At 39.6% G+C, this 25,644-nt stretch overlaps 2 protein-coding genes across 2 annotated transcripts; both read right to left on the minus strand.

Annotated features, from left to right (window-relative positions):
- Positions 1–710: 710 nt before the first annotated feature.
- Positions 711–1,590, minus strand: LOC141396549 (uncharacterized). Its single transcript, XM_073972109.1, has 3 exons — positions 1,417–1,590; positions 1,189–1,347; positions 711–1,121 (listed from the first exon to the last, which is right to left on the minus strand). The coding sequence occupies exons 1-3, from the start codon at positions 1,513–1,515 to the stop codon at positions 789–791; spliced, it is 591 nt and encodes a 196-aa protein (XP_073828210.1). The 5' UTR covers positions 1,516–1,590; the 3' UTR covers positions 711–788.
- Positions 1,591–12,658: 11,068 nt separating this feature from the next.
- LOC141396550 (uncharacterized) lies at positions 12,659–13,491 on the minus strand. Its single transcript, XM_073972110.1, has 3 exons — positions 13,356–13,491; positions 13,131–13,289; positions 12,659–13,072 (listed from the first exon to the last, which is right to left on the minus strand). The coding sequence occupies exons 1-3, from the start codon at positions 13,446–13,448 to the stop codon at positions 12,740–12,742; spliced, it is 585 nt and encodes a 194-aa protein (XP_073828211.1). The 5' UTR covers positions 13,449–13,491; the 3' UTR covers positions 12,659–12,739.
- Positions 13,492–25,644: the final 12,153 nt, after the last annotated feature.

A 25,644-nucleotide genomic window follows, 5' to 3' on the forward strand; every position in this document is an offset into this window, starting at 1 on the left:
GAGGTACCCGACGAAGTTGACCGATATAGTCCATATTCCAACCTGATAAATTACTGGATGAAATAATACACTGTGCAAAGTCTGCATCAATCAGAAACTCCCTGCGAGAATTATCTTGCGGATTTGCCATTTTGGTTGGTGCCGTCAGGGTTTCATGAAGCTTGTAGGCCAATATCTCAGGAAGTATGGACTTGGGCAAGAAACAAATGTACCGTTGTAAAGGGAGCCGCAAGGACAAGTTACTCTCAAAAATTTCAAAACGATCCGAGAGGAGCTCTTAAACTGCACTTTATCCGAATTTTGTGTACCCGAAGGAGTGGATCGATATAGTCTATATTCGAACCCTATTTAAATCTAACCAAATCGATTTGAACTTTTTTGGACAAAATATTACGATACGCAAAATTTGGTTCGAATCGGTTGATCCGTTCGAGAGTTATCGTGCGCACCAGCCAACCAGACGGACGGACATGGCTAAATCGACATCAAATTGTCTGAAACGAATTTCGTCCAAACATACTTGGGGTATAAAACCGTTATTTCAATGAGGCTCATTGTTGTCGTATCAAAGTCTATATACACTCTCTAGCCTAATGGCTGAGGGTATAATGATGTCTTTATTTTTCGCAATTATATCAGTTATATATATTCTAAGCCCCGAAGATCCAAGATATGTACATATGTACCTACAGATATTTCATAGACATGACTTTGGTGTGGTATACAAATGATCATAATTTAATATTCAAAAGATATTTACATATCGATGAACAACAACTACAATATAATTATGTTGCAGGTTCAACTTGAGCAACAATTGTAAGTGACCACTGTACACTGCCATAACCGGATATTAATATTTTATAAAAACCCTCAGACAAGTGATTAGGGAAACCATCTTGACTAAACTGGCATTTGTCAAGTGTATAGACTCGCTTTTCCAATGGTGGCTCAAATTTTTCCTCAAACACAGGCAAATCGGAACACTCACTAAATGTCTCCATTAGCATGTCCTTGTAGAAGCTATTTAGTGCCGAAAATAGGTGTTGACGAGGCATTTTAAACGGCAATACCTTGTAATCGTTGACACCATTATCGCTGCGAAAAGCACCAGCCTCAATCTGAAATAAATTCGGATTCAATCACACACACACAGACGCAAGTAAATTACATCTTCAGCAACATTACATCGCATCCGTCATCCTCCTCAATATCCAAATTGATATTAATAGTGCCGGATATGGCATAAACCCCACGTGAAACTCGTTCAACACTCAAATCCAAATTTAATAAATTGTCATCGGATGATGAAGACTCCATTGATTTTATTTCATAAGTCCATGTTTTCTGTTAGAATGAAAGAGGATTGAACATCAACATTATGAACTGCCATGAAGGATATTTGTAGATAATCACATGATCGGCCCCAGGTATCATGGCATCTATCAGGACCACCGTGTAGAGTAGATGAAGGATTAATTGCCATTGTCCTAATTTGTTAAAATCAAAAACCATTATCACTACACTTGATTTCGGCAGCAGTTGTTACTGTCACTCTGCCCAAAGTTTAAACTGCTTTCAATACACACGGAAATTGAACCTTTTATTTATTTTTTTTAGTTACGGTTCTGAGTTGTGCCGTGTTTCGATATCAATCTACATATTAGAGATGACATGCTGCATTCTTGTTTGTTAACTTGTTTCACATGTTAGCCTAGCATTAAATATTTTTTATTCAACATGTTTATCTCGTGTTAAGTTGAAACAGTAAAATTTTGCAACACTGTCGTTCGTTTTGAAAAACATTACTCTCTGTAATAGAGGGTAATAAATGAAGTTGAGCCAATGGGGGAATACTCCACTCAAACAATCGAAAATGAGATTGAACTTCAACAATAAACAAAACAAACAAAAAAAAAGTTGAAACATATTTACAATAGAATATCGTAAATTTAATATGTTACAATACCTAAAAATGTTATTGCAAAACAAAGTAAGAGAAGACTATAGTCGGACGGGCTGACAATGTGATACCCTACACCACTTCCTCTGGGCACTGTTTTCCACGGAATTTATTTTATATGATTGCGATCAATAACATAAAGTTTATTGATATAATTACCTGATATTTTTGCATAATTTATTATTGGTATAATTTGCATCAAGGAGAGGCCAAAAGTTGGTTTTCAAGTTTCGTGTCTGTAATTTGTCGTAAGTTAAATTGAAATATTGTTCTAAGTCTTACTGTCTGATAATTTTTTAAAATTGTTGGCATTTGCCTTGACCAAAAATTTGTCAGTATTAAAAATAAATCTGCGATCTCTACCGTGATTATGGTTACACTGCACAGAACTAAAACTGAGGAATCCCTGTATATAATAGGATGTAACTCTATTACACTATACAACATTTTTAAGGTAATTTTGTGCAAACAATTTGAGCTGAAAGCCCCAGCCTGGAGTTTGATTGCAAGTCATGGTGCTCTTCAACCAACTTTAAATGAAAGGAGCTTACATCTGGGAAGTTTCTGCGGATTCTGAAACTACATTGTTCATAGATAAGAAATTAAAAAAAAAGCCGTAAGCTTTTTAAATGGATGACTATCGGAAGAGTGATGTGAAACACGAATAATATATTTGTTCACATAGCCAATCCTCTACAAACGTCAACCTCACCCACTGTCCACTTGAGACTTGGTGTCCTCTGTTCACGCAAACGGGGCTCTGGCGACCGATCATGAGCGGTATAACCCAAACCCGATGCATGGAAGAAATAACTGCAACACTACCAACATATCTGTTAGAGCCAACTCAAAGAACTTGAGGAATAGGGTCTACAGATATCTGCGTTGTTATGGCGGACAATGCAGTAGGGATGTCAGCGGATGAGCCCATATAGGTCAACGGTGGCGCCCACAGGCTTCCAAGAAGATTACGCTCGTGCTTAGACGATGTTGAGTGCCAGGTTCTCTAAGCTCTTCCTTGTGCTCACAAGCAAAGAAGAAATCCTGATAAAGTTAGTCACCAAAATCATGAAAGAAATAACGAAAAGAAATTTTAATCTCCCAGGAGGTCACAGGCACATGCCAAATCCTCCCACAACTGCGGCAAGCTCCACGTGTCTGGGAGGGAGCACTTCATGTTCAGACAGTGTTTCAGAAACCTCTAGAGGCCCTATGCTCCTCAAGGGGTTAAACGGAAAAGAAGAAGAAGAAGCTTTTTAAATAAATTGCTTTTTGTTTTTTTACGTTTTCGTGATGTTGCTTGGAAACCGCAAATCCTATCGAAATGGGGCTAAAGCAAGTAAGAAAGTATCAGTCAGCTGTGCTGACGGAAACATAAACTTAGCCAATTACAAAAAAAAAAAAACCAAACACAATAATTATCCCGTATATAAAATATTGTTACGGAATTAGATTTAACTAATCTCCGTGTAGACGTTGTTTTATTCCCCAGTACGATTTGTACCAAATAAAACAGGGTTCGTTTTAGACTACGTTTCCACAATGCTTTATTTACTTTATTACACTTATTCGGAACCGACTTTAATTACTAAGCACACCGCTTGTCTCTAGTTAGCACGCAGCACTTCTTTAACCGATCTGTTCTGTTCAACGCTTAAAACACAACTAACTCGTCATTGCTAGTTCCCCTGTATTTATACCCTAAAATCTCCCTGTTCGAGAGTCCTCTAGAACACGTCTGGCAACACCTCGAATCTATACAACGAACACACAGACGCACATGCACTAAGCGAACAACCAGACTCACATACATGGGGGAAGATCAATACAAGTGGACAAATACACTAATGACGTAATTACAACAACAAACAAATGCAAGAAATAAAGAAGTAGCAAACTAAACGATAATTACATGATTATGGCAAAACAAAAGCACATCAAATGAAAGGTAAAGTAAGAACTAGAATGATGAAGAGAATTCTACATGGTAGTTCTTGTTGCTTAAATAAAGTTACTGCGTAATAAAACTTTACGTTACAATTCAAATTTTTAAGTTAACGAAAATTAAACTAAATTAACCTAAACCTATCAGTTACATTCGTAACATTGCCTCCCGCTTAAGCCTGTTCGTCCCGAATAGGCACAGTTCCCTCTCGGTGGTATGGGCATTGGTAACACTGCCTACCGCTTATGCCTGTTCATCTTGACTAGACACAGTTCTCGTTCCGTAGTGGTGGCAACCGATTTAGATGTACCCTCTACGGCGTCAGCTTTGGACTTTTGCTCTTCTGGACGACGTTGCTTTCTCTCCAGGAATCGCGACGTTATACCTTCTTTCTTCGTGGTCACCCTCCTAATTGCCACCTGTTCGTCATCGGACTTGTCCTTCCTTGTTGTACGGCCGCTTTTCGATGGACCTTTCCTCGACGTACATCTTCGCTTTTTCCTCCTCGTTGCGTGATTTTTCCGTTTTCCTACGGGCCAATTGTCAGCGGCTTCCACCTTCAGCGTACGGACATCGACAGTGATCTCGCCGGATTCTGCCTTTGGGAGATGCATGCTTTTCTACTCGTTGTAGCCCACTTTTATCGGTATTTCCACCATGGACCAAGTCATCACACGGTGCTTTATGTCCAGGTTGATATCGAAGGCAATCATTAAGTTTACGCCTAGTATAACTTCGTCCACAATATCGGCCACTATAAAATCGAAATTTACCGATTTTCTACCCATGCTCAGCCTTTGGTAGGCCTTTCCAGTTACTGTTGCAGTCTCGCCTGTGGTCGTCCGCAACATGACTCCATTTAATGGCAATACCTTCCCTTTTACCAAATCCGGTCTAATAATGGACTTTGTTGCACCGGTATCCAATGTCAAGGTACGCAAAACACCATTGATGAAGCCTTTAACCGTTTGATTGTGATTTTCTTGCTGGACTATGGCTATAGAAATTGTTGGACCATCGTTTTCATCCTCTGCCAGCGGCGCCTCGTGATTGACGGAATTCATTTTATTTGATTCACCTGATGTCTCTCTTTCCAGATTCTTGGCCACCGGTTGGTCGTCGCTTTTTGAAGGCGGTGAGGTGGATCTGGGCCTTCGCCGTTGCAATCTGCATTCCCGTGCAATGTGTCCAGCTTTACGACAGTTGTAGCAAGTCTTTCTCGTTTTGCCAGCCCCTCGTTTCACACGCATTAGTGCATTCTTCAGCGGATCGACAACGGTCTGGGAATTGTTGTCCTCAACTTCCAGCCTCCTCACGTTGTAAGCTTTAGGTTTCACCAGTATCCTCGCGGTTTCTTGGGCCAGTGTAAATGACACGGTTTCTGCAAATGTTCCCTTCGGTGCCGCATATGTCGCAAATTTTGTTTCTGGATCACGAACACCACTAGCAAATGTCTCAATCTTTATGCGGTCCACCAATGGATGTGTCTCTCCTGGATATGCCAACTGCGCCAACCGCTCTATATCAGCCGCAAAGTGTTGTAAGGTCTCATTTGGCTTCTGGACTCTTCCCCTCAGTTCCATTCGGTAGATCTCTTGCTTGTGGTCACTACCGTACTTACGTTCAAGAGCAGCCATTATATCTCCATAGTTGTTCCTACTCTGTAATACGTCAGCAGCATCACCCTTCAATGTCATAAGGAGTGATACCGCCTTGTCGTTGTCGTTCCAAGGCTCTGTAGCAGCCACTGTCTCGAACTGTAATTTGAACACATTGAAAGGGGTAGAGCCGTCGAATACAGTAGGCTTGATTTTTAACGTGTTATGAATAGCTCTCACTGGACCGCCTTTAATTTCCAGTTCCGACATTTTCTTTTCTATGACCGGAATCTTCTCATCAACAGACAGAATCTTTTTATCCAAATCTTTAACTTGTACCTCCACGTTTTCTACTCTCTTTTCAATCACTATCGTGACGTTCTCGAGTTCCTCGTTAATTTTTCTAGACTTCTCTTCCAACTCCTCTTTTAAGTTTCTTGAATTTTCTTCAAACATCCTAGATTTCTCTGCCATTAAGTTTTCGGTGATTTTTCTAGAGTTCTTTTCCAACTCTTCCTCTAAGTTGTCGTCGAATATTCTGGAATATTCTTCGCTGTTTCTGGAATTGTCTTCCATTTTAGCATCTAATTTCTCCATCATTTTACTGGAATTTTCTTCATTCTTTCTAGACATCTCTTCTAACATCTTACAGTTGTAAGATTTCATTTCCAGCATCATCATAGCCAGCATTGATTTCAAATCGTCACCCCTGGCAGCTACCGACGAAACTTCTTCAACGCTGGATTCGCCCTTTGCTGATAACTCGACTTCCTCTTTACTGTCGAACTCATATGCGTCGATGTTCATTCCACGGCGCTCGAACTCTTCCAACAAGCGTTTTTGTAGTTCGGACTTGTTGCCAGTAGAATACAACTCCAACTTACTTAGCTCCTTCTTCTAGTCTTTCACTCGTAGATCCTTAAACTTCATTGTAGGATGATCGTAATCTCACTTTCTGACACCAGTTGTTACGGAATTAGATTTAACTAATCTCCGTGTAGACGTTGTTTTATTCCCCAGTACGATTTGTACCAAATAAAACAGGGTTCGTTTTAGACTACGTTTCTACAATGCTTTATTTACTTTATTACACTTATTCGGAACCGACTTAAATTACTAAACACACAGCTTGTCTCTAGTTAGCACGCAGCACTTCTTTAACCGATCTGTTCAGTTCATCGCTTAAACCACAACTAACTCGTCATTGCTAGTTCCCCTGTATTTATACCCCAAAATCTCCCTGTTCTAGAGTCCTCTAGAACACGTCTGGCAACACCTCGAATCTGTACAACGAACACACAGACGCACATGACTAAGCGAACAACCAGACTCACATACATTGGGGAAGATCAATACAAGTGGACAAACACACTAATAGCGTAATTACAACAACAAACAAATGCAAGAAATAAAGAAGTAGCAAACTAAACGATAATTACATGATTATGGCAAAACAAAAGCACATCAAATGAAAGGTAAAGTAAGAACTAGAATGATGAAGAGAATTCTACATGGCAGTTCTTGTTGCTTAAATAAAGTTACTGCGTAATAAAACTTTACGTTACAATTCAAATTTTTAAATTAACGGAAATTAAACTAAATTAACCTAAGTCTATCAGTTACATTCGTAACAATATATTGATTTTGTACCACGAGTTTGCTTTAAAATCTGTATGTACCGTAATGTGGGGCTATACCAAATCATTGACAATTACCAAACTTTTTTAGTAACCAAACTTCTTCATAAAGGACTCGAAATATTAAATTACATTAAACTATGTTTAAAAGAAATTTTTGAAAAAGTTTTAGAGTTATTTTGCACAATAGTCATTTTAGTATGTGCCGGGTGGGTTTTAGTGCTTGGACAATTATCTTAGGAAGTATTGACTCCGGAAAAAGATTGTACCGTTGAAAATGAGGCCGCTAGAACAACCTACTAAAAAAAGATTCAAAACGATTCGAGAGGAGTTTTTAAACTTCACTTTTTTTCGAATTTTGTGGGGAAGATACCCGAAGTGGGCCGATATAGTCCATGTTCCAACCTGTTACATGACTGGATAAAATAATATGATGTGCAAAGACTGCACCAATCAAAAGTTCCTGGCAGAATTATCTTGCGGATTTGCCATTTTGGTTGGTGCTGTCAGGGTTTTTTGGAACATTAAGGCCAATGTCTCAGGAAGTATGGACTTGCGCAAGAAAAAAATTTTACCGTCAAGATGATCCGAGAGGAGCACTTAAACTTCACTTTATCCGCATTTTGTGTCGGAGGTACCCGAAGAAGTGGACCGATATAGACCATATTCCAACCTGATACATGACTGGATGAAATAATACGATGTGCGAAGCCTACACCAATCAGAAATTCCCTGCGAGGATTATCTTGCGGCTTTGACATTTTAGTTGGAGTCGTCAGGGTTTCTTGGAACTTTTAAGCCAATATCCCAGGAATAAGGACTTGCGCAAGAAAAAAATATTTACCGTCGTAAACGGAGCCGCAAGGACAACTTACTAAAACAAATTTCAAAACGATCCGAGAGGAGCTCTTAAACTTCACGTTAACCGAATATTGTGTGGGAGGTACCCGAAAGAGTGAATCAATATACTCCATATTCGAATTCGATCTATATCTAGAAGGAATAATACGATGTGCAAAGTTTGGACCAAATCGATTGCTTCCTTCGAGAGTTACATTTTACAGACAAATGTTAAACTTTTGTGGGGAAGGTAGCCGAAGGAGTGGACCGATATGGTCCATCTTCGAACTTAAAATAAGTTTGGACAAAATATTACGATACCTAAAATTTGGTTAGAATCGTTGATTTGTTCGAGAGTTATCGTGCTCACCAGCCAGCCAGACAGACAGACGGACGGACGGACATGGCTAAATCGACTCCAAATTGTCTGAAACGAAACATACTTGGGGTCTAAAACCATTATTTCCATGAGGAACATTGGAACATTTTGTAAAAAAATTTTGTAGCTGTGAAAATTCTCTACAAGATTGACCTTTATGATATTTTGGTAGGTTTTTTCCATTTTGCCGATCGCCATCAACTTTAAAGTTAAATTTTTGTAGGATTTATTTTTAAGCCACAACAATGAACTGGTAAATTTTTTCATCGATTGGAAAATAATTTTGGCCTTTAGAGCGATTTCCTTAAAATTCGTCTTTGGCTTTGTGAAAATGTAACTTGGGCCCATACATGAACGGGTGGCACGGTTTAACGTTAACCGATATTCATAAAATTTTATATATAAAGTTTTTGGGTCAAATGGAAAAAAATAGAGAATTTTTAGAGTTACAACAGCCATATACGTTAACGTGACTGCAACAACAATATACGTACTCTTTATTCTCATCTGTCGTGGTTTTGCAACAGAAAGACACTCTCAGAGAGACTAATGCGCAAAATATTTTGAGCATCAATGAGTTACAACCTTTTTTAATTTCACTTCCATAGGACTTGGGGTTGGGTGACGTAGGGGATGAATGATACCAAGGAACGGTCTTGACCGGCTTTAACATGGCAAAGCCCAGGACTTATCTTGGTCCCTCATTCATCTCAAGTGGACACTGACCTCCCGTGGTGTCACCTGGGGAGCTGCCTTTAACGCCCGTTAAAGGTAGTGAGCTAACATGTGCCGCGCGTTCACCCATAAGAGCGATAAAAACTTGGGTTGGGCGTTAGGCTAGTAACTCACGCCGTCAAAACAGATTACTATGAAAAAACAAAGAAAAAGAAGAAAAACAAACCCCTCTAAAGTTGACGACCCCCTCAAACGTATTAAGGACCATGATCTGCCAATCTGTGCCTGGAATGTCAGGACTCTTTACAGAGTAAGTGCAGTTTACGCATTGGCGGATGTACTTGACAAGTACAATGCTGATATTATCGCCTTACAGGAAGTGCGATGGAATCGGGCAGACGTAAAGATCACAAACGGTTACGCAATGTATTATAGCTGCCATGAAACGAAGCATGAGCTAGGTGTTGGATTTATGGTAAACCGGAGGCTTAAAAATCTTTTATCCAGTTTTACTCCGGTGATTAGAGAATTGCCACAATCCGTATAAAAGCAAAGTTTTTTAACATCAGTCTCATCTGCGCCCATGCTCCGACCGAAGAGAAAGACGAACAGACCAAGGATATATTCTACGAGGCCTAGAGAGAATATATGACAGCTGCCCTGGCCAAGACATTAAGATTGTTGTAGGAGATTTTAATGCTAAAATTGGAAGGGAAAATATATTCGGTCCCACGGTCGGCAAATTCAGCTTTCATGAGGTAACGTCCGACAACCGAATGAGGCCGATTGATTTTGCAGCGGCAAAGAACATGGTAGTGAGCAACACCAGATTCCCACACCTCGACATACACAAGGCTACGTGGATATCCCCGGATGGGAAAACAAAAAATCAGATTGATCATGTTGTGATAGATGGAAGAAACTCGTCCAGTGTGTTAGATGTCCGATCGATTCTAGGTGCGAACATCGATTCGGACCATTTCCTTGTAGCAGCCAAGGTACGCACTCGTCAATGTTGCGGCAACAGTGCGATCTAACACAGGACGGAAGCTGGATGTTGAGAAGCTGCAAACACAACAGACAGTACAAGCCTACTCCGCTCAACTGACTCGCATGCTGGAAAACAGCACTCCTGGTCCCGATAATGTAGAAGCACGTTGGCAAAGAATAGCCCACTCCCTTCAGACTGCCGCAAAACATATTCTTGGGTACCAAAAACCTTCACCCAAAAATTTATGGTACGATCAGGAGTGTCGTAAAGCTACTGAAGAAAAGAACGCGGCATATAGAGCAACACTGCATTCAGTAGCAACACAAAGAACGAAACAAACTTATCGGGAGAAGAGGAGACAGGAAAAGCGTATTTTCAGGAAAAAAAGAAGGAGGAGAAGGAGAAAAACGTGAGCGTCAGAAACTCGAGATGTTCAGGAGTCAGAATGAAGTCCGAAAATTTTACCAGAGTGTAAAACACCAGACTGAAGGATATGGTGCAGGCACATTCTCCTGCAAAGATGACCAAGGGAATCTGGTAACTGATACAGATAGCGTACTGATGAAAGAAGGAACACTTTATAAGGCTTTTGGTATCGAATATGGATGGCGATGAAGATACCCCAGAACCAATCGTAAATGACAATGTTGAATGTCTACCACCTAGCCAAAGCGAGGTTACGACAGCCATTAATCGGCTGAAAAACAATAAGGCAGCAGGAGCTGATGGACTTCCCGCCGAATTGTTCAAGACCGCTGGCGAAATGTTGGTAAGAAGTATGCATCAGCTAATTTGCAAAATTTAGCAGGAAGAAAGCATACCCAACGATTGTAACCTCAGCCAACTATGTCCCGTACATAAGAAAGGAGACAAAACGGTTTGTGCAAATTACCGAGGTATAAGTCTCCTTCCCATCGCATATAAAGTGTTGTCGAGCACACTGTGTGAACGGTTAAAACCCATGGTCAATGAAATAATAGGGTCACACCAATGCGGTTTTAGACCTGGTAAGTCGACAATTGACCAAATCTTCACACTGCGCCAAATATTGGAGAAGACCCACGAAAGACAGATCGACACATACCACCTATTCGTCGACTATAAGGCCGCGTTCGACAGCCCAATTAGAGCAAAGGTGTTTCAATCCATGTCTGAGTTTGGCATCCCTGCAAAACTAATTCGACTATGCAGGATGACATTGGCTGACACAAGATCAGCGGTTAAAATAGGAAAGAACCTCTCCGAGCCTTTCAACACAAAACGAGGTTTCAGACAGTCTATCGTGTGACCTATTTAATATCCTACGGGAAAAGGTCATACGAGATGCGAATATGTATACGGCAGAGACAAAAACAGCACGATATACAATAAAGATGTAATGTTGCTTGCATACGCAGATGACATAGACATAATAGGTAGATCAGCGCGAGCCATAACATCCACCTTTGCAAAAATTGAAAAAGAGTCTGCCAAAGTGGGTCCGGCAGTCAATGGCGATAAGACGAAGTTTATGCTATCAACACGCAAGTCGTCCAGTAGACTCGGACCAACTGTGGATGTTGATAATTATAAATTTGAGATAGTAAATGACTTTATCTACCTCGGCACCGCCATAAATAAAACCAACAATATAAGCCTTGAAATAAAGAGAAGAATAATATTGGCCAACATATGCTACTTTGGTCTAAATAAACAGTTTAAAAGCAAAACCACCTTTCGTCAAACAAAATTACACTTTACCGGACACTGATACTACCCGTTCTTATGTATGGATCTGAAGCATGGCTACTTGCGAAAGCAGATGAGATAGAACTTGGTGTGTTTGAGAGAAAAGATTTATGGACCAATATGCGTTGAAGGTGAATACCGACGTCGTATGAACCACGAGCTATACCAACCGACCGACATCGATATTGTAACGTATCGAACTACAACGATTGCGTTGGCTTGGCCATGTCAGCAGGATGGATAAAGATGCCCCCGCCAAAAAGGCATTTGAATACGAGCCACTCGACGGCATACGCCCCAAGGGAAGGCCAAAACTCCGATGGAAAGACCAAGTTGAAGAAGATATCACAAAACATGGCGTCCAAAATTGGTGAAGTAAGGCAAAAGATCGGTGCGTTTGGAAATCTATTCTTAGTTCGGCTTATGGAACAAGACGTTCTGTTTGATATAAAAGCCATCTAAGTAAGTAAGTAAGGACTTGGGGTTTCCAAGCAAAGTCCTGTAAACCCTAAATATGTGAAGTTTGACCTCGATTTATTTAACAATTCTTTTTTGGCGATTTTTGGTTATTTTGATTTTTCTTATCTTTGACCATTGTAGTTTCAGAATCCGCAAAGACCGTGCCTCTGTGCATGACATTGTTTTATAAGTAGGCGATACAGTGAGTGAGAGCATTGTCCCAATTTGAACTTCAATATCTCAAAAATATTAAAACCTATGAAAAAGTCATAACGTTTTGGAATTTTCACAGCTACAACATTTTCTCTTAACCTATTTCGATAGGACTTGCGGTTTCCAAGTAAAATTCTGAAAACTAACAAAATTCCTAAAAATGTGAATTGTTTTTTGATCTTTCTCATCTATGAACATTGTAGTTTCAGAATCAGCAAAAACTTCACAGGTACAAAATTTGTATTCAAATTTTATTAAAGAGGATTTACATTGTTGTCCAAGTCGAAAAATAATCATAGAATGGAATGTTTTTACTTCAATGTTTCAACTTGAGCAATAAAGGTTATAGTATAATTCACTGTTCCCCAACCTAAAATAACCCCTTTATAAAATCCGTCACTCATATACTGGGGAAATTCATCCTGATCCAACTGACATTTTGTCAGTGTGTAAACTTTCTTTTCAAGCGGTGGCTGGAATTTATCCTCAAAAACAGGCATATCCGAACAACGGCTTAGAGCGGGCATTAACATCTCCTTATACTCTTTATTAAGTCCGGAAAACATATGGTGACGTTCTGTTTGAAAGGCAAGAGGTTTATATGGATTAACACCATTATCGCTACGATATGATCGACCCTCAACCTTAAAAAAAAGAATTTTAATGTAAAACATAAAACTAATTTGAAAAAAGAAAACTTACTTCATTAGCATCACCCTCAACAATGTCGTAGTTCAAGTCCATTGTACCAGAGATGGCATAAACACCACGCGATACCCGTTCTATAGAAAAATTTAACTTGAGTAAATCCTCATTCGATGATGAGGTACTGATAGATTTAAATTCATATGTCCATGGTTTCTATTCGAAGGATAATTTTAGTAAACACTTTACAATTTATAGTTTTTTTTTCTGTTTCATAATTACCGTGGTTGGGATATTTCCCACAGATATCGATTCTACCACAATTAGAAGAATAAACCCAAGTCCCAGGTAATTTAATTTGAATAACTTGTACATTTAGGCTTTAATTTTTAGACTTTGTGAAAGTTATTTGCAAATTTGATTAGCTTTTATGTGTTAATGTGAAGACTAATTTTGGCGAAGGTTAATTATTGTCATGTTAAGATTGTAATCTCGTAGTCAACACGCAAAATTATTGCTGTAAAAATATCAACCTAATCGATAAGTACCTTCCGCTTACCGCAACATGATCAAATTGGTTTCTCGTAACAACGTGATCTGTTAACTAACAGCTAAGGTACATTATTTGTACCGAAATGTTTTTGATTTGATGTTGTTAATTAACATGCTCTGTAATGCAGTTTGGAACCTTTGCTGTGGAGAGAAAAATGTTATGAAAAACGCTGTCATTTCCAATCCATCTATTGCCAAGATGTCACCAGTCTGTTAGACATTGGAAACGAAATATGAATGTTAGACCCCGGCCAACCACAAACCCACCGACAAATTCATATATAATTCCATAGGATTTATGGTAGAGAGATGTCCTTGTGACGTATGTATTTTCCAATCCATCAAACTTCCTGTATGATGGTAATATAAGCCTTATATGGGTACATTCCAAATACAGTACTTATGCGTTGAGAAAACTGCAAGCCTTCAGGTACAGATTCGCAGATCATGGATGCTAGGACGTTTTTGTTACATCCTGGAAAACACATAATTATACCCTCAGCATTTACGCTAACAAGGATATATAGACTTTCATACGGGCAAAATTAGCCTCAACAAAATCATGGTTTTAGACCCTAAGTATATTTGGACGAAATGTGTTTCAGACAATTTGGAGTCGATTTAGCTAGTCCGTCCGTCTGTCTGTCTAGCTGGTTCGCACGATAACTCTCGAACGGATGAACCGAATTGGTCCAAAATTTGGCTTTAGTAATATTTTATCCAAACTTTACTTAAGTTTCAAAGATGAGTCATATCGGCACACTCCTTCAGATACCTCCCCCACAAAAGTTCGGAAAATTGTGCGCACGATAACTCTTAAAGCGCGTAACAGATTTTGTCCATACTACCATATATACCATTCCATGAAATATCTACCAAAAATGGACTCTATCGATCCACTCTTCTCGAATCGCTTTGATTTTGGTTGTATAAACTGGTATTCGCTGCCCCCATTACGACGGTACAAGCTTTATCAGTGGCAAGTCCATACTTCCTGAGAAAATAGTCCAAAAGTTTTAAAAAACACCTATGGCACCAAGTGTAGTGGTTGGAGCGCACGATAACTCTCGAACGGATCAGCCAATTCGGTCAACATTTGGCGTTCATAATATTTTGTCCAAACTAAGTTTAAGTTCGACCCGAGGGTAGGAGAACTGACTCCTACCGGGCGCGTCCCCACCGGCGGATAGGGGAGGTGGATGATCGTAATCACTCTACCCCAAACTATGAAAACACTAGTGACTGTACTGTCTGAGGTAGAGTGGTACGATCACCTACCTCTGGAAACTTCTAGTTTCCCGCGGACAAAAAACTGACTACGGGGGTGTTTCCCCTAAAACAAAAAAACAAATATGGATGTTGAAAATGAGATAAAAGTTATGGTGCAGGGCCTAAATAACCCAGTACCGGCGGGGACCAGTGATCTGCCTGCGAGTCACACGTCGTCGTCATCAAGCGATCGTGGGCAAACATCTCCCACAGATGTGGGTGCCTTGGCATCTGTGGTCGAAGGTACGGCTACAAGCACACAACCTAAAGGTAAAATGGAGGAGGAGACAGGGAAGCCTAGGGATAGATTAAACTTGACCCAACCATCAGAGTATGGGAGCGAACCTTGACTCCGAATCCGTCAGCAACAGCAAAAACAATACTACCGTCGTGGAAAACCCAAATAAAGAGGAGGTCCAAAAGATGGTAGAAGAAATAAGCGATAACATCGCTAAACTTACAACAAATAAAGTGCGGTGCACTGGGGCTCAAAGACGAAGGTATAAGAGAACCAGGCGCGGCTTAACAAAAAACAACGGGATGCTCCAAAAGAGACCAATGATACTCCCTCCACTTCCTCGGAAGCGGCGAAGAGGACAAGGTCTTCCGAGGAACAAAACACCGCTAAGCCGAGTAAGAAGAAAAAGAGCTTCCCACTCTCGAATGCCCCGAGCAAACCAATTCAAACCCCACACGAAGGAGACTGTCCAAAGAACCCTTCGAAGGAGGGCGAAGAGTGAGCTCAGACATGAAGGGTGTTAGGGCGACTGCAGAATCTTCTGGAAGACCCGGTGACTCAATTAAGAAGTCCAAGACCTTCCAGAAGAGGAAGATGGTCGCAGAAAACGGAGCGGAGCCGCCAACTTCTTACTCCAAGGTAGCCAGGAAGTACTACAGGGACGAACAGTGCTATGCAGTGATCGACGCCAGTAGAGGGTCCGGCAGATTGCCAAAAGAACACCAGGAGGCCATCGAAAAAACGATCGGCGACAAAATATTGGATCACATTCTGAGAAGTGGCCCAATAAACAAAATTAGCAGCGAGCTCAAGGGGGACTTCCCTGTGGTTCTACTTGGGCCCAAAATCAAAACCGACCGCTCTCGAGGAGGTTATAAGTGGAGTAACCACCCCTTGGGAAGGCGGTAAATTGAAGCTGGTGAGGAAGGAGAACGTACCTCACCTGACTAAAGCGGCAGTCTTCGTAAAAGGTTACGGCTGCAAGTTGGAGACAGAGCGCATGCTCGAAGTCTTTGGAAAACAAAATGAGACTTTGGAAGTGAAGAGGTGGGAAGTCTTCCACAGGGAGGAGAAAGAAGATGGCACTCTCCTTGTGGTGGGAATTGACGACCTCTCACTAGCCAGTCTCTCAAAGACGAAGGGCAGGGCGTTCTATATCTGCAAACGCAGTCACCTTCAAGACTGGGAGGGCAAGAGTCGGAGAGGAGGAAGATGCCCAACCACCTAGCCGGGAGAAAACCTACCGAGCTAAGACACAGAGGGAGACGAACCCATCAGCGCCTCCCAAGAAAACCGTCTACTGGACGACCAATAATTGAGGTCATCCAGATCAACCTTCATCGGAGCGAAACGGCAACTCATGCGCTGATGGAGAAAATGAACAAAGGTAATATACATATAGGTCTAATCCAGGAACCTTGGACAGTGAAGAACAAGGTCTCTGGATTGAACCATATAAATTATCAACTTTTCTACGCCAGTACATGTACCCGCCCGAGGACCTGTATTATAGTCCATAAAAATTTATGCTTTCTTTTCTCTCCAGAGTTGTCATCGTCGGACGCCACGGTATTGAAGCAAGGGAATGGTAATATATACCTAGCGTCTATATACCTACCGTTCGACTCCCCGACATTACCACCTACGTCGGAATTGCAGCAGCTGGTGAGGAAAATCAAGCAAACAGGTAACGAAGTACTAGCAGGGAGCGATGTTAACTCACACCACATTTCGTGGGGTAGTACTAACACTAACAAAAGGGGTCAAGCCCTTCTAGATTATTTGAATACTAACGACCTAATAACTCTTAACGTAGGAAATAAACCTACTTTTGTTAACAGAATTTGGCAGGAAGTACTAGATATAACAATATGTTCAGAAAACCTAATAAACGAGGTACATGACTGGAGGGTCTCAGATGACCACTCCTTCTCCTGACCACAGGTATATTAGGTTCAAAATATCAAGGCCACCGCCAGATCCGATAACATTCCGTAAAAAATCCAAAACAAACTGGACCAAGTTCGGAATTAAATTAAGGTACAGACTAGGGCAAGGAGAAGATGAGGAATGCCTAAGTAAAGAGGACATTGACAGTAAAAATCAACAAATTAGCCGAAGCCCTGGTAAAGTCTTTCGAGGATAGTTGTCCCCTACGAGAAAGGAAGTCTGCCTACGAAAAACCCTGGATGACAGGGGAAATTCGTAACAAAGGCAAAGAGGTCCGTAGACTTTACAATAGGGCAAAAAAAAAAAAAAATTAGCTGTATTCTGGGACAACTACAAATCAAAACTAAAAGAATACAACAAACTGACAAGGAACGCCAAACGCAACTCCTGGAAACTTTTCTGCGAACAGGTAGATAGCGTAACCGACGTATCAAAAATTAAAAGTTTCTATCCAAAACCCATACACAAGCCGAGCTAATGGTTGATGAAATGGGAAGGAGATGGAAACAAGCGAAGAAACCTTAGGCCTTCTGATGAGAACACACTTTCCTTCAAGCACTGCGACCCAAACAGTGCTTTTGACGGAAAATGTCCACACATCAGAAGAAGTACCAAAAATAGACAGCTCTATGGTTAAGCAAGCCATAATGAGCTTCTCACCAAACAAAGCAGAAGGACCTTATCAGATCTTCCCGGACTTACTTCAAAGGGAAGTGGACTACATTTTCGTCCAAGCTGGTCAAAATTTTCAACGCGTGCTTAAAATTTGCGTATACTCCCATAGCCTGGCAGGAGGCACGGATGGTTTTTATACCCAAACAAGTAAGGCAAGTTACGCAGTACCAAAATCTTATCGCCCGATAAGTTTAACATCTTTTTTACTCAAGACAATGGAACGGACAGTCGATACCACGATCAAGAGCAAAATACCCAACGACATGTTGAAATATAAACAACATGCATACGTGAAAGGTAGATCAGTGGAAACCTCATTACATGAGGTAGTACACCACATAGATCGACATAGAAGGTGCATTCAACAACGTCAGCACGGAAAACGCTGATCCACTCCTTAGACGAATTTCGTGTAGACAGAACGCTGAGTAACTGGATAGACGTCATGCTAAGGAACAGATGGATAAGCTGCGCGCTACATGACGTAACAAGAAGAGACAAAGTAGGGCAGGGAACGCCACAGGGGGATTTTATCGCCGCTTCTGTGGGTCACTACCATAAACAGTCTACTAAGGTCTTTAACCAAGGAAGGATTTGAACCAGTCTGTTATGCAGACGACGTATAATACCGAAGAGACTCTAAATATAGCTTACAACTGGGCTAGACCAAGAGGTCTTAATGTTAACCGGAAAAAACCAGAGTTATGTATGTCTTTTCACTAGGAAAACGAAATTGGGCTCCGTCGAGGAACCAGTTTTCCTGAATAAGACATTAACTATATCTCCAACAGTTAAAAATCTGGAAGTAATCCTAGATGGAAAACTCAAATGGAAAGACCATATTCAGGAAAGGGCTGCCAAAGCACACAGATGTTGGTCAACTTGTAGAAGGGCTATAGGCTCAAAATGGGGTTTTAATCCTAGAATGATACACTGGCTATACAGAAGCGTAATAAGACCGATTCTTACTTACGCATCTTTTGTATGGTGGACAGCTATGGACAAAATGTACAATGTGGAAACATTGCAAAAAGTCCAACGAATGTGTTGCCTAGGCATTAGCGGGGCGATGAGGACTACACCAACTAGGGCTTTAGAGACAATTCTATTTGTCTACCCGATAGAAATACAGGTAAGGTATGAAACAGCCATCGCGGCTATAAGACTGAAAGCGATGAGCGAGTGGATCGAAAGAGACCACCAAACATACCACCAATGCATACTACGGTTCACAACGGGTGAATCTATAAATCAAATAGTATCGGACCGGATACCAGAATCAAGTGAAGTAGCTCTGTGTGAAGTTCTAATGGTTTACGGACGGGGCTGTGTTAGGGGGGAGAACGGGGACTGGGTCTTTATATCGTAGACACGGAAACGAGGATCTCCCTTCGTCTGCCGGATCATAACACACGCTCCTCCAGGCCGAAATCCGAGCGATCACAGAATGTCTGAACTGGTTTAAAACAAATACAAGGCCACTCACAGTTAACATCCTTACGGATAGTAAAGCCGCAATTAGAGTTATAACAAGTAAGGCAACAATATCGAAAACTGTCTTAGAGTGTAAAAATTCAATTAACGACTATTCCATTATGGCTCGGTAAACATTATATGGGTACCAGGACACATAGGGATTACGGGAAACGAAGTAGCAAACTCCTTAGCAAAACAAGCCAGGGAGCTACCTACAGTAAGTCTAGACAATGCCAAACCTTTAAAGCGGCGCGTATAGACTAAAAGCTTGGGCAAAGAATGCTCATGTATCCCTATGGAATAACCAGGCAAAGGGAAAAACTACAAAATCCTATGGGGAAACCCAGACCAGGACAAAACAAGTGACCTCCTGGTGATGAGTAAAAAGGATATCAGAAGACTAATCGGTATCCTCACAGGGCATCTAGGACTACAAGCGCATCTGCACAGGATAGGCTGTGCAGAGAATAGTGAATGCAGGGCATGTGGCGAGGACAACGAAACGTTGGAACACTATCTCTGCTACTGCCGACTTTCACAAACTTGAGAACTCAACTAATGGGAAACGACATAATTACAGGACTCGACCATATCAAGGACATCGGGTTCAAAAACTTGAGGGACTACGTCAATGGGACGGAACTCCTAAACTAACAACAACTTTCAGTACACATAAAATTAGAGCGCACAACAGGCCTATTCTGGCTTAAGTGTATGCCCTTTCTTTTTAAGGACATGTGGTGATCTTGAATCACCCCTCTTCTCAACCTAACCTAACCTAACCTAACCTAAGTTTAAGTTCGAAGATAGACCATATCGCTCCACTCCTTCAGGTACCCCCGCCCAAAAGTTTGAAAATGTTCGGAAAAATTGTGCGCACGATAATTCATGAAGGGAGTAATCGATTCAGTTTAATGCCTGATCTAAAATCGTTTTGCTTCTGTTTGTAACAACTTGTATTCGCTGCCCTCCATGACGACAGTACATTTTTTTCCGAGGAAATTTGGACTTCGAATTCCTTTGGTTTTTGTTGTAAGAACTTGTATTCGCTTTCCCTGTTACGACGGAACAGTTTTTTTCAGGGGCAAGACCTTACTTGTTTAGATAATGGCCCAAAAACTCAAAAAAAAAACCTGGGGGGATTAACGGAACTGGGTAGTACGTAAGATAACCCTCGAAGGGTGAAACCGATTTGGTCCAAACGTTGTACATCGCATTATTTAGACGTCAGAAGAATTGTGTGTTTCTTCTTTTCTTTAGGTCCGAGGCTGAAGGTATATCTCTGTCGGCCAAGCCGACTGATACTTTCTTAATTGTCTTACCCCCATTATTACAAGTCTTCTTTTATTATAGTTTGGATTTACCGAACAGATTTTATAGCGTTCCGGTTAACTTAAAGTTAAAAGTGATGATTGAATTTCAAGGAGGAGCTTCAAGTCATTAACTTTTAATGTGAAAAATATATTTTTAATGCCTTCAAATTAGTTTATTTTGCATTTTCAAATCCACCAGATAGTAAAAGAACACATGTAATAATGGCCCTTAATTAACAATTTCAACAAATTTGTGTCGAAAATGCTAATTTATACCCAAAATAGGACCTAAAAATGAATGGATTTAGACCTAACCTTTTTTTAAACCTCAAACGGTCATTAAAGTGCTATTTTGGTCAGATCAAAATATTCAACAAATTTTGTACGCCATCAATTTTTACTATGCACCAAAACTCTACATCTTACCAAACTCCAAGAATATGCTTGAGGTATTTTAGGAGATTTTGACTCAGTATGGAATAAATTTTAATTAAGAGTCTAAAAGTTTAACAAATAATTTTTACCTATAATATCTAATTTTGTAACGTCATTATCATTACAAAGTATTTTACCCAGATATCTAGTTTGTTCTAGGACTTACAATGAAATTTTGTGTAGAATATTCCATCTTTTAACACCTTTCGTCTAGAAATAAATTTCATGTTACTTTCATGCATCAATTCGAAAAAGGAAAAAGAAAACAAATTTATTCAAAAAATATTTGGTTGTTTTGTTGGCAAATTTGGTGTATATATTTTCTTGATATATATTGCAAATACCTATTTCATTTATTCGGCGCTTATATTGAAAATTAATGGAGATCATTTTGTCTTTGACGTCTCCTATCTAGAGTGAAGTTTTGTGGGACAAAACTTAATAAATTCAGATAAAGTATAACATTAACCCTAAAACGTGATATAACTTTTGGCAGATTTCTGGCGTTTAGGTACGATTTAGAGTTTTGGTGTATTCGGAGACCTATAGTAAAATTTAATGACAAATAAAGTTTGTAGAATATTTTGAACTGAACGATCACATTTTAAAGGAGTTTTTAAACGTTTTTGAAAAAAGTGAACGAAAAGACCCCTTTAGTGAATCGCATGAGGGTTAATTTTTTTCATAAAAAGATACCCCGCATTGTTCTCAGTAATATTGCTAAAGACATCTTATACCTAAAATGCAATGATTCCAAGGAATCTGATGTCGAATATGTCAAAACCAGTAGAAATGGGCGGAGCTTGCCACGCCTATTTAGGTTACTTCCCGACGTAAACTTTCAAAACGTCGATACACGTGTCTTCAATTTTTTCGGTGCTCATTCATAATCTGTGCGGTGTTTCTTGTAATTTAAAAAAAAAATCGATGTTTTTGTACAGTGTTATTAAAAACGCGCACTTTATTGGCTACACTGAACATTTAAATTCGTTTCACAGAGCTTTCATTACAGTTACAAAAATAAAATATTTAAAACCCGTTGTTAATTTTTTATATTATTATATTTTAATAAACACTTATATATTGAGAAAAAAAGAAAAAAAATCAAATAGGGTCACTTTGACCTGCTTTTATACCCACTTACTAAACATGAAACGTATGTATATATCAGGAAAAATGTCTAAAATTGTCTTTTCCATTTCAAAAATATCAAATAAAATTTTTGATACTACATCAATGATTTTTGGTACATAGATTAAGAAAAAAAATCAGCATTCCAAATCTGTTTTCGTTACTACCTTTGATCGTTGCGCGCAAAAGATATGTATGATAATTAGAAAAAAATTCTAAAAAAATCGCGGCTTAATATAGTTTAGCTGTTGTATCCTATTATCTTTAACTGAATTCGTACCTTTCGATTCGCGAAAAATCAAATTTGTTAAATAATTTCACGTATTTACAAACATATTTTTGAATCAATAGCGCTCATACTTACGAAAAATATATAAAAAACAAGTGAGCAACGGCTATAGTCGGGATGGGGCCGACCATGTGATACCCTACACCACTACCCCTGTGCATAAGCTTTCCACTGGTAAACATTTCTTTTAGGGAATATAATCCGACTACCACCGAAAATAATATGCCTCTTTCTCTCTGGGACCCCCATAAGCAACCAAAATTTCGTGACCATCCGATCAAAATTACGACCTGTAGCTTGATTGCAAAAAATGGAAGAATTGGATGCATTACCGACTATTGTGGTATCTCCCTTGTTTGACCACATTCGCCAACCTGCTTTACACCAATTTAACGGTAATATTTTCTTCTTCCATTGACAGGCTTTGCCGTTGGAATACCCCTACTAGAAGCCGATATATTCACAAAGAATAAAACTTTGAATTTGTCTCCAAATGAGTTTTCCCCATTCCGACCCTAAATATTATCCGACTATCACCAAAATCAATAGGCTTCCGGTCAAAATTCCAACTTGTAGCGTGATTACAAAAAATGGAAAAATTGGGTATATTACTGAATTTTGCAATATCTCGGTTTGCTCACCTACGCCAATATACTTTCCATCAATATAAACGAGATCTTTTCTTCTTCCATTGACGGGTATTCCTTTTGGAATACTCCAACCAGAAGCGGAGATATTCGCATAAGAAAAAACGTTGACTTTTCTCCACATAAGCTTTTCGCTTATTCCGACTCCTGAATATTATCCGACCATCACCAAACTAAATAGGCTTCCTCCTCTGTGGGACCCGCATCAACTCCCAAAAAATTCGTGATGATCCGATCAAAATTGCGACCTGTAGCGTGATTACAAACAAATCGGAAAATGGGATGCATTACCGACTATTGCGATATCTCTGTTGTTTGAGCAGCTACAACAACCTACTTTACATCGCTGTAAAGGTGATATTTTCTACTTTCCTTGCCAGGTTTTGCTTTTGATATACCCCTTAAGGAAACAGACATTTTGGCTTTGAAATAAACGTAGGCCTTTTCTCCCAAATAAGTTTTTGCCCATTCCGACCCCTGAATATTATCCGACCATCATTAGAATCAGTAGGTTTCTTCCTCTGTGGGTCCCCCATTAACCCCTAAAATTTCGTGACGTTCCGATTAAAATTGCGACCAGTAGCGTGATTACAAAAAAATCGGAAATGGGTTGCATTATCGACTATTGTCATATCTCTGCTATTTGACCACCTACGACAACTTACTTTACATCGTTCTAAAAGTGATATTTTCTACTTTCCTTGTCAGGTTTTGCTTTAGATATACCTCTTAAAGAAACAGCGATATTGGCTTTGAAATAAAACGTTGACCGTTCTCCAAATAAGTGTTTGCCCATTCCGACCCCTGAATATTAATTGACCATCATCAAAATCAATAGGCTTCTTTCTCTTTGAGACCCCCATTAACCCCCAAAATTTCGTGACGATCCGATCAAATTGCGACCAGTAGTGTGATTACAAAAAAATCGGAAAATGGGATGCATTATCGACTATTGCCATATCTCTGCTATTTGACCACCTACGACAACCTACTTTACATCGCTGTAAAGATGATATTTTCTACTTTCCTTGCCAGGTTTTGCTTTTGATATACCTCTTAAAGAAACAGAGATATTGGCTTTGAAATAAAATGTTGACTTTTCTCCAAATAAGTGTTTGCCCATTCCGACCCCTAAAATATTATCCGACCATCACCAAAATCAATAGGCTTCTTAATCTGTGAGACCCCCATTAACCCTCAAATTTTCGTCACGTTCCGATCAAAATTGCGACCTGTAGCATGATTTCCAAAAAATAGAAAAATGGGATGTATTACCGACTATTGCGATATCTCCGTTATTTGGTTACCTACGCAGACCTAGTTTGCATCATTGTAAAGATGGGATCTTCTACTTTCATAGTCAGGCTCTGCTTTTGGAAATTTTTCAACCAAAGCTGTGATATTCGCCAATATAATGAAAATCGCAAAAATGAAAATTTGGGTTTTATTTGCTACTATTGTGATATTATCGTTGTTTGATCACCTACGAGCACCTACTTTACATCATTAGAAAGGTGACATTTTCTACTTTCATTGTCAGCTTTTGCTTTTGGTATACCCAATAAAGAAGCTGACATATTCGCTTTGGACTCAGCTCGTCGAGATATTCATTTTGGTATATATAAGTATGGTCTACGACCATTATTTCGATGCGTTACAAACTTTTTGCCCAAAACCAACTTATAATACCCTCTCCACATAGTGGTGTAGGGTTATAATTATAACAGCATCCAGACATTTTGAGGAATAAAATAAAACGTAAGTTGTAAAGGTTGGAGCTATAGTATTAATGTTATTTGCAAAAAATACGAAAAAATTAAAATCATATTATTCTAATTTTTATACCCTATACCACAATGTGGAAAAGGGTATAATAAGTTTGTTTTCCCAAAAAATTCATGTAACGCCGCGAAATATTCGTCGTAGACCCCTCATGTGGTATACCAAACTTCATATCTCGACGAGATAAAGCGATTTAGCGATGTGTGTCCGTCCGTCCGTCCCGTCCGTCCGTCTGTCCGTCCATTAAAAATTGTAATCAAGCTAGAGGCCGCAATTATGGACCGATTGTCACGAAATTTAGTATGGAGGTCGGGTTTGGACCAGAATAGAACTGATTAGTTTTTGGCGATGATCGTGAAATGTTAAAGGGATGAAATGGACCAAAAACAAAATTTTTGCTCGATTTTGTAGCCGCTCTGTAGGTCGCAATAATAGTCCGATCGGCGCGAAATTTTAAACGTAGTTTTGGTTTGAGATGAAGAAGTAGCGTGCAAGTCAACGGTATGATCGGATAATATTTAGCGGGTTAAATTGATCAAAACTTTTGTGTGAAAATTGGTAAAATTTCTAATGCACATCTTATAACTTTATCCCAAGAAGACGCGTTTCGCCCAAATATGTTTCATATGTTATCTTAATAAAATTGATTATAACATAGTTTAATGTTACATTTTCACATGAGAACAAAATTCTTGCACTTATAGTATTGCATTAGTTACTGTTTTACATTTATTGCTTTAGAACAAATATATGTATGTAGATTATTATTTCAACATGTTATTGTTTTCTTTATTACTTAATAAATGTATACATT

Source organism: Musca autumnalis, unplaced genomic scaffold, assembly GCF_047663935.1.
Source record: "Musca autumnalis isolate F117 unplaced genomic scaffold, ASM4766393v1 scaffold_3, whole genome shotgun sequence".
Taxonomy (NCBI): Eukaryota; Metazoa; Arthropoda; class Insecta; order Diptera; family Muscidae; genus Musca; species Musca autumnalis.